Below are 9,753 nucleotides of genomic sequence, written 5' to 3'. Positions count from 1 at the left end.
GCCTCACCTGTGTGCGAGCTCCACGCCATGGTGGAGCCGTCTGTGGAGCAGCTGACCAGGTAGCTGCCACAGGAGCTGAAGCAGCAGCAGTGAACACCGTAGCTATGGCCCGAGAGAGGAGAAAAAGGAAGCTCCGAGAAGTCGGCTGTGCCATACACACGGAGAGTTTTATCGCCGGAAGAGGTCGCCAGGAGGGTAGGAGAGAAAGCACAGCAGCTGACCTCGTCCGTATGGTGTCGGAGAGTGCAAACGAGTGACACCATTTTTAACAGGTGTATGGTGGCTCTGAAGAGGGAGTGGTTCCCTCACAAGGTGGCGCAAAATACTAAAATATTCGCCTCTGAAATGAGAGAGTAGAGCCGAGTGACGATACAAAACAGCTGCTGGTGTCGTTTGACACAAAGCACTAAGTAAAGACTGTTCCTTTGTGCGTCCAGGGTAGAAACTCGTGACACTTCCTGTTTCAGCTCACCTGTATACTGCGTTATCTCCTAGAGTCGTTATCAGGCATGTGACGCCGAATTACGCAATGTCCATATTCATAATCAAAATTCCATAAACAGGTGAGATTGGTACCAACATAAGTACGACGGGTCAAAACATTACAGTTGCCCACTTAAGCAAATTGATATGCGAATTAGAAGCAAAATTCTCTTTAAGAATCAAACACAAAAGTGTTTAGTCTGGCTATATTCCGTGTTACGTTAATGCGTAAGCAGACATTTAATGTAACTAGTCGATGTGGGGGTGCATTTCAACTCCTTCGTGCACTTTTGTGTAGGTTCAGTACATGTATTCAATGAATTTCATTTGATTATCAGGTTTTCTATGAGCAGTAGGCTACATAACTAAATGCAATGGAGCATCAGCAGTGGAATAAGTATTCAGATTGTTTACTTAACAGTAGTAATACCATAGTGTAAATACTAAGTAAAAGTCCTGCATTCAAAATGATACTTAAGGACAAAATATTATCAAAACAGTCATTAAGCAAAATGGCACATTTAACATTAATATACATCATATTATTAGATTAGAATTACCAATACATTGTGTACATCTTATTTAATGTTACAGTTGGTAAAGGTGGAGCTAGTTTGAATCAGTTTATGCCTATTTGAATTTCGGCTACATGAATTTTCCAATGGAGATCAATAAAGTCTTATAATTTTACTGCATTTTGTTTTATTGATCTCATTTTGAAAACTAGAAAATAAAGCTATAAAATAAATGTAGTGAAGTCAAAGTAGCACAAAAATACTCAAGTACAGATACCTCAAAACTGTACTTAGGTATAGTACTTCAGTAAATGTAGTTACTTTCCATCACTGTGGAGTTTAAAGTAGCTACATTATTTTCTAATTGGAGACAAAGTAGCAAAAATTTTAATACAGGTACACAAGTAAAACACTGGCACTCAGTTGCTCAGTGGTCTAACTTTAGCCAGTATCAATGATATTAAATGATTATTATAACATGTCTAAAAAGGTGAGCTAGTGAGTGGGTAATAGGGTTGTTTTGAAAAGCCAGGTTTATTTAAGCTGTACCACACAACTATTTAAAAATAATATTCTTACAAAAGCTGCCACTCATTTCATAATAAAATACAGTTACTTCTGACTTCGGCTTTCTTCAGATGCCTCCAGTGGACCGGAACACGGTCTGACTGCTGGCTGGATTGAAGCCCAGTGCAGGTTCCCACATCTGTCCACAGGATGTCTGACAAGACTGGTTGAAGATAATGCTTTGAGATGAAACATAGTACTGTATATGCACCACATGGATTCAGAGGAAAAGCTATTTAAGAGGTTTACATTGTTTAAGGGGTTTCCTATGGGTACAGTACACACACACACACACACACACACACCCACACACACACACACACACTGAAAATCAGGGGGCACACTCCTCTGTACACTGTCAGAGGTCAGGCACTACAATACTGGGGCGACTGCAGTGTTTTAAGTTCAGCTCAGGCAATATACAAGACTTACTGTGTTAAATACAACAATCAAACTTCTGCATTCACAATTATTCAACAAGACCGTGTTTGTATGTACACACTATACATCGTAGAAATAGGACATATTAATAGCGACAACTGGACACTACATGTTACATTAGGTTGTACCGTTCCGTTTTATCCTAATCAATGACTTTGTTTTCTTATTCTTTAGTCTATTTTTACTCTACTTTTATTCTATTCTAGTTCCCCAAATGGTATGGCATTCAATACTAGGTGAAAGAGAAACTGTATGTCCTGCACATATAGTGAATAGACAATAAAAATCATTGATCTTGATGTGCCGTTGATACCGCCTCATATTTTGCACAAGTCAGAAATGCAGATAAACAGCAGTACAGCTGGCATCCTATGGTCACAAAGCTCTAAACAGTTCTTCTTTGATTGGCCTGTTCAACAGTCCTTAAAACAATCTTCACATTTTGTTAAAGCTGAATGTTTTTTTTTCTAGTTTTTCTGAAAAAAGACAAACATAAATACACATGTACACAAAGCTCTACTGCAGTACTGGTGATAAAAAAAGTCAATGACTTACCTACAGTGTGAATCTCAATTACCAAACACAATACCGAGTTCCAGTCAGTGCATTTTGATAAAGAAAACAGTATTGCACTTGAAGATGTTAATCCATATAATCCAAGTGTTTTGTTCCTCACCAGATACAGTGGAAGCGTTTGTCTTTTCACATTGCACATCGGTGTCAGTATAACTGTATTTAGTGTCACAAGTGAAGAGAAGGCCCCTGACAACAAAAATGAAGTTATGTAGAGAACAGACCTTTTGTTTTTTATCTCAGTAGTTCAGTCCATCGTTTGTCGAAGAATCTCCTCATATTGTGGCCTGCTCGTCCGATTTCTGAATTATCTTCATTAAATTTTTCACAGTTATCAAAAACCAGGTTCACATCAATGATGAAAGTTTCCAAATTTAAGTACCTGTAATCATTAGAAATTGTTTCAAATAATATGCAGCATTGAAATTTACATTTAAAACTATAAATACTCGTGATAATATGCATGTAAAAACTGTTTTTAAACACCAACTAAACTGAAACCACATACCGATTGTTGGCGAGCTTCTCTCTAATGGTGGAGAAGTCCATGGGCTTCTTGATGACCTTCCTGTATCCAGGAACAGCTTTGTGGTTGACTGGTGAGAGGAAAGGCCAGGCATCCTGATGGCCCTCCAGCTCAGCCAGCAGCACTCTGGACAAAACAGGAGGGCAAACCTTTCACTTCATTTCAAAGTAGTTCCATCCGTTACAGAGCAAGCTTGAAACATCATGATTTATCAAGCATCATCATCATCATCATATGATTTCCCCCCCCACTTATAGTGAAAACAGATTTCAGCCTTTAGTATTTAAAATCTCAACATGGTTGTCCGGACTATGGTAGATTTATAACTACACATTCAAAAAAGGAATGATGATAATGGTCTAATCATTCAATGAGGCTGCTGGGTCCTATGCAGTGAACACGTGTCCATACGTACCGGCACGTTGCCAGGTCATTTGTGTCGTCTTTGGCCAGTTTGACTTTTTTTGCACAGGAGACAGGGCTGCTGAGCTGCTTGGCCTGGAAGCTGGGTGGGTTGTCGTCTCTCTTTCTTTTCTTGAACTCCTTGGTCCCTTTCTTTGTCGGACTGTTGCTGCCGACAGATTCTTCTTTGATGAGCTCTCCTACCACGGGTGGCTTATTATTTTGCTTTACCTCACTGTCTTTCTTCCCTCCTCCAGCTGTTTGGCTCTGTTGCTTCTCACTCCAGGGGGGGTGACCACTTTCCTGAATGACAGAACACAAAAACATATATTCAGTGTAATTAACTGGATATTAGCTACAACTTTATCCATGACAATTACATGAGGTGAGGCCCCTGAGACCTACAGTGATACTGCACTATAAGATTCTATTAAATGACAATAAAAGAGTATCAGGTCTGTGAGTCACCACTCAGGGTACACTGATGTACCTTGGCCACACAAGTGGGACAAAACCAGTCGCCATCAGGTACTGTGGTGATCGTGGGTTCATGGCAGTATGTGTGGCAGCCTTTGTCACAGCCATCACAAAGTAAGAGCAGTTCTTCATTATCTCCTTTCTGACAGAGCTGGCAGTGCTGGAAACAAACCATACCGAATATATATGTATGGAGAGAGAGAGAGATACTGCACTTCACTATGAACTGGAGTTTATGTAGTTTTGTGTAGCCAGATTTTTTGAATGACACCGATTTGTTACTGGTTGCGCTATTGTCTTAAACAGTCATTTCCTGGTGATGTTGATTCATGCTGCGAGTGTACCTTTAGCTTCTTTTCAACTGTTACATAGCCCCACAAGAACAATAAGCCTTGTAGATTTGTTTTATTCTTTGAATTATGCATATTACTTTTTTAATACCAAAAAAATTCAACCAACCACATTGATCACACTTTTAGTAAATGAAATGAAAAGCCAATCAGTCTGAAAGCACCGTTTAATCTTCTGCAAAAAGAGGGGTAGTATGCACTATAAATTGGTCTCTAAATTTATGTATGATAAAGCTGTTGAAGACAAACAAATCCTTGATAGAGACACACACAAGGCATCACTAACCACTTTCATGATGGACCGTTGCCAGGCGATGGATTTTTGCAGCTGCTGAATGCAGAGCGACAGCTGAGCTGAGCTGCGGACTTCATTAAGGGCTTTACGCCACAACCTCAGCCCAGGAGTCGCCTCCTCCTCACTACTTTAAGGTCACAGAAAATCAGACTTCAGTATTACTGTACAGCAAACACATAGTCATTTTATCTCACGGAATGATAACAGCCAATAACAACAAACATTAACCACTTCAAAAATAAGCGGGAATCAATATCACGTTTTAAGCATCCATGTACATTTATTGTGGAGCATAAGAACAGTTGAAAGCTGAAAATGTCAGTCGTTTTTTTTTCCCCCATGTGATGCATCATGTATAGTTACAATAGCATTATCCATTCTTATCTAAATGGTTGTCTTTAAGGTTTCTCTGTACTGTAGGTACCTTCGTTCAATGTTCTTCTCCAGCTCTGCCAGCCTAGTGACAGCGATGTCAAGCGGATTGTTGGGCCGCCGCACCACAGTGTTGGGACTGTCCTCTGTGCTGGTTTCTCTCTGACCCTTTGTTTCTGTAGCTGGAGAAGTGAATAACTTGTGCTCATGATAGACCAGGTCCTCCCTGTCTGACTGGAGCTGAGGGTGTGTCCAACCCTGAGAGATACAGTGGTGAAATTATGATTGTCACCACATGCTGCTTGGTAAAACAGTAAGGCACATCTACAGTATATGAAGTAGGGAAACTGGAGCCTATCCCTTCATACATTGTAGAAATCATGATAATGAAAACCACATTTCTCATCTGCATGAGCTAAGTGGATGACAGAGCAGGATGCCTCCTTGCCTGTACCTTGACCTGCAGGCTGGCAGAGACGACTTTCCTCTCTAGCTTCTCGACCTGCTGCAGCAAGCTGGTGTCCACCTCCATGGCCTGCTCCTCAATACACCAACTCTCCACTGACTTCTCACTCACCTCCTGCTTCTCCAGCTCTACCACATCAATCACTGCCGCCACAGATACATACAATTATTACCACCTATTTATGTAAGGCAACAAAGTGCTGCATCTCAAAGGTCAAATAATATATTGTTTATTTATATCACTGTGCTGTTGCCTATTGTGGACACACCATCTTTACTGTTGGCACAGAGCTGGGTCATGTATTCCATATTCTTTTGGATCTGTTTCTGCAAGACCTTCTCTCTGATGCCTCGGCTGTGGAGAGCCTTAACCAGATTGTGCAGTGCCTCCATGTCTGACACTCTCCACCATCCATGCAGCATCTCTGCCAACACACACAGCACATATTTAAAACCTATTGTCACACAAGTGTGTAATTTTAACAGTAGGGAAATGAGTGACAGTGTTGTCTGAGCAGTGGATATATTTTGTGTTTATATTTACCTTCGGGGATAGGCTGAGGACCAGGGTAGTCTTGGGTCTTAGCCACCTCCATATCAGGGAATGAGGCACAAAGGCGCTTGTCACTCTGGGCCACTGGGGTTTCAGTGTTGTTGACAGATTTGTTATTAGCAAGGAAGAGGACACTGTTCCCATTACCCTCTGCATACTGCGAGGCCAGATCCACCACAGAGTGTAGAGAAGCGCCAGGGAGGGGCTGTCTGGACACGTCACACACTATCAGTCTGTTTTGGGGATTGCCCGACTTTACTTGCTGAGAGGAAAAATACACACAGTTTAAATTATGATCAATTTATAACAATTTTATTCCACTACCACATGCACAACACGCTGTACAAGGCAACCACTATAACAAAGCTTAGAGTTTCACATCCATTCGCAACATGGGAAAAATGGTCATGTAATATGGAATAACACTTGCAACACATATCAGTGTGATCTGAAGTATATTGATACTGTAGCGTTATTGTTTTCCACCAACCTGGAGGAGAGATGACTCTCTGTTATTGATCCCAGCAGGAGTATTGTAGTTGGCTGTAGCTAGGGGATTAGGGCAGAGGGAGGAGGATTTGGCGCTAATGGTCTGTGGAGAAGAGTAGGCTGGAAGACTTGAGCCAGAGGTGACCGTGGAATCGTCACAAGGACAGCGAGGCAACAGGCTAAACCACTGGTTACCCTTTTCTGTCCGTATTTTGGAGAGCTGGTCATCATGAAAGATAGAGTGAGGGCCGCAGGGTATCCAGGGACTGCTCTTGAGCTGAGGGGAACTGAGCAAAGATGGCACTGAAGTATCCATTTTATCAATGAGTCCCTGCTGAGAGGCTGCAGACAGGGAGCTGTGGGATATGTCTGTCTGAGAGATAGGATACAAGGGATAAGAGGCAGTGGTAGGGACTTTAGCAGAATGAGTGTTGTGACTGTGGTGAGAATTGATGTCTGGATCTTGAGACATTTTAGCTACTTCAGGGAGTTTGTTGAGCTTAGATAAGGAGCCAGGTGTCTGGAGGAAGAGACTGAGATGGTCTTTGTCCTGCTGCCTCTTTGCTATGGTTGTACCACTGTCTGTGTTCTGTAATGGACAGAAAACCACTGGCATCTCCGTCTCTTCCAGCTGCTCCTCTTTTACACTCATCACCGAAGCAGTCCTCTGTCTTTTCTTCTCTTTCGCCGCCTCTTCAAAGCCTGAGTAACATGAAATGTCAGCTTAGGCAAAGTGCACAAGAAACATTAAAACTCTGAGTGGATATAATAAACTGAGCTGTCAGTTTGGGTTTGCACCTTCACCGTTCTCCATGCCTTCAACAAAGATGCCACCACATTGTGGAAGGACCCAGTAGCGTCTCTTGTAGCGGTCCTGTCCAATCATCATGGAGCGTAGTAAGTGAGAGGAGTCAAAAAGCTTCTGTCTGATCTGACTCTGCTGCTACAGAGACAGACGGTACAGGAGGTTAAACTGTCATGTATTAAATTCATTGACAAACTCATCCACATAAAACGGACTCAGATCATTTCATTTACCTTGTATGTTTTCTCAATCTGTTTCTCCAGCTCCTCGACACTGACTGAGTGTACACTGTTGTCCTAGATGAAAAGAATTTCATCAGTGTGAGGACAGTAGAGTAGCTGGCATTTACAAACTTATTTTTTAGTTGCTGGTTTCAGTAAAAGCATTATGCTCTCACAGACCTCCTCTTCACATGTCTCTGCTTTCTTCCCTTTCTTTCCCCCTGATTCTTCTTCCTCTTCCTCCTCCTCATCATCTCCTTGGTCCTCACTGTCATCATCCTCATCCTCTTCTTCCTCACTGTCCCCTTCTTTCCTCTTGGACTTGTTTCTGGCAGTGGCGATGACAAAGGTGTGGTTGTCCCCTCCTCCTACACTGCCTTCTCTCCTCCCCGTCTTCTTGGCATGAATATTCCTCAGTCTTTGGGGGAAAAAAAATGCACAGGGCAGAAATTAAACTTGGCTTTTAGGGTCTACAGTCCTCTGAGATTTAACTAGTTAAAAATTCCAGGTTGTTTCAGCATCACCATCACAAATTTCAAGTGTATGCACAGAACCTTCCAGCAACACCTATATACTCACTTGCGAAGCTTCCCCTCAACAACCCACTTATCCTTCCTCAGATTGGTCATGTGATCTATGCTTTTGTCAATCTCACTGCAAAACACCAGAAAAATATTGAAAAAGATGTTTCAGTGACTCTCCTGTATAATAACAACATGGCACTATTGCATCAGACTGCAATAGGCGCCAGATGTGTTTCAAAGTATTACCAGTACTAATGAAAAATTGATATCACATAGGTTGATGTAACCCTGTGAAACTGAATACTTAACATTCCTTTTGATGCTTCTGTTATTTCAGCAAAAGTTAAGCCTGCCATGAGTGAAAGAGGCTAACATCGTCCACTCTCAAAGAGGTTAATTTATTCATATCAAGCACATATAAAACAACTGCTTATGCAGTGTACTCCATAAATTTTACAAGACAACAATGACTTATTTAAGACAAGTGTATTAAAACCTTAAAAAGACCAGGCTTTCTTTTAGTGGTAGTTTCATTTACTATAATTAAATAACTTCCTTCCTTACTCTCTTTTAGGGAAAAGTGTAAATTAATAATCATTTCTTTTCATAAGCTGCAAAATTAAAAGATGACATGAGTATGAGAAGGAGGCAAGATGCTCACCTGATTACAGCTTTACTACCACAGAGCTCATTAACCAGGAAAGCTAGCATGGAGGCCTTCTGTGACGGACTGTGGGCCTGAAAAGCCTTAGTCCTGAGGCTGAGGGCCAGAACAGCCAGCTCTGTCTGCTCACAGTGAGCCTCCAGGTAGATCTGCAAGATCTCAGACACATTGTCTCGGTTGATCTCCACATTAGTCAAATGGTCCCCCAAGCTGGTTTTGCTCTAAAAGTAGTAGCGTTTAAAGGATGGAGATTAATCACTGTTGTAGCAAACAAGCCAATCTGCTAAGCTTAAACAAAAATTCCTTTTTGTATACCATAACTGCAAGCAAACAGTCACAATGGGTGGGGGCACATAACAGCATTAGATAGCTTCTTATTATGAGGAAGATTATGTAAAATAATGTAAAGGCATAATTACACCCTGCAGCACTGCATGGAGAAAGAGTTGTAGGATGAATTATAGTGTAAACCAACAGCTGAACACACGTATCCTCAAGTATTGGCTTATCCTGTCCCTGCTGTCAGCTCATACTTAAACACAAGACTATGTCTCTATTGTTCCACTAGTGCTGCATTAGCTACAGCAGCATCAATCAGTGAGTCATATCTGAATCAAATTTAAAAGAAATATTTGTGTGTATGTGCACATAGTGTAGGAAGCATTTAAAAATCACCAGTCATATGACTTAGGGCTGCACAATAAATCGTTTTGTGAATGTGATTTAGATCCCTGTGCAATCTCAGTCTCATGTGACAATGATTCTGCTGTGTTTGCATGAGCAGTGAGAGCCCTTGAATCAAACCAAGTGCTCCCTTTTCCTCACTAAGCTGTGTTAACCAATAGCTGCAACTAATAAATGCATAGTGATTTATTTCTGCCTCAAATGCTATTTGGCACTAGGCGCACAGGGCAGGCAGTGTAACATTTGAAAAATAGTTGCAGGACAGCACAGAATATCTTTAATAATGTCAAACATGTTAGGTTTGTTTTTGAATCAGGTTTCTCTTTTGGTCTACAGCCAATCATGTG

General features: G+C 41.4%; 2 protein-coding genes across 11 annotated transcripts in view; both read right to left on the bottom strand.

Moving 5' to 3' along the window:
• Positions 1-934, bottom strand: part of LOC109957095 (WD repeat, SAM and U-box domain-containing protein 1-like) — a 13,548-nt gene extending 12,614 nt beyond the window's left edge. Inside the window, 2 exon segments of the mRNA XM_020594690.1 lie at positions 1-2; positions 5-934. The exon segment at positions 1-2 is cut by the window's left edge and continues 131 nt beyond it. Coding sequence (XP_020450346.1) covers positions 1-2; positions 5-263 — 261 coding nt within the window. The 5' untranslated portion in view covers positions 264-934.
• A 525-nt stretch (positions 935-1,459) lies between these two features.
• The window catches only part of baz2bb (bromodomain adjacent to zinc finger domain, 2Bb), a 50,592-nt gene continuing 42,298 nt past the window's right edge, over positions 1,460-9,753 (bottom strand). For 2 of the 10 annotated variants that reach the window (XM_020594694.1, XM_020594698.1), the window contains exons 26-40: positions 8,720-8,943; positions 8,114-8,188; positions 7,715-7,952; positions 7,547-7,609; positions 7,307-7,451; positions 6,510-7,210; positions 6,011-6,281; positions 5,736-5,891; positions 5,456-5,610; positions 5,054-5,259; positions 4,621-4,756; positions 3,998-4,144; positions 3,521-3,810; positions 3,088-3,231; positions 1,470-2,768 (exon numbers count right to left, since the gene is read on the bottom strand). In XM_020594694.1, coding sequence (XP_020450350.1) covers positions 2,606-2,768; positions 3,088-3,231; positions 3,521-3,810; positions 3,998-4,144; positions 4,621-4,756; positions 5,054-5,259; positions 5,456-5,610; positions 5,736-5,891; positions 6,011-6,281; positions 6,510-7,210; positions 7,307-7,451; positions 7,547-7,609; positions 7,715-7,952; positions 8,114-8,188; positions 8,720-8,943 — 3,114 coding nt within the window. In that variant the 3' untranslated portion in view covers positions 1,470-2,605. Of the gene's footprint in view, positions 2,962-3,087; positions 3,232-3,520; positions 3,811-3,997; positions 4,145-4,620; positions 4,757-5,053; positions 5,260-5,455; positions 5,611-5,735; positions 5,892-6,010; positions 6,282-6,509; positions 7,211-7,306; positions 7,452-7,546; positions 7,610-7,714; positions 7,953-8,113; positions 8,189-8,719; positions 8,944-9,753 lie in introns of all 10 variants that reach the window. The other 8 variants (XM_020594699.1, XM_020594696.1, XM_020594693.1 and 5 more) reach the window with 8 other exon arrangements.

Source organism: Monopterus albus, unplaced genomic scaffold (genome assembly GCF_001952655.1).
Source record: "Monopterus albus unplaced genomic scaffold, M_albus_1.0 scaffold24.1, whole genome shotgun sequence".
In the NCBI taxonomy this organism is placed as follows: Eukaryota; Metazoa; Chordata; class Actinopteri; order Synbranchiformes; family Synbranchidae; genus Monopterus; species Monopterus albus.
Note: the sequence above shows the minus strand (reverse complement) of the source record. Positions and strands in the feature narration are given on the sequence as shown.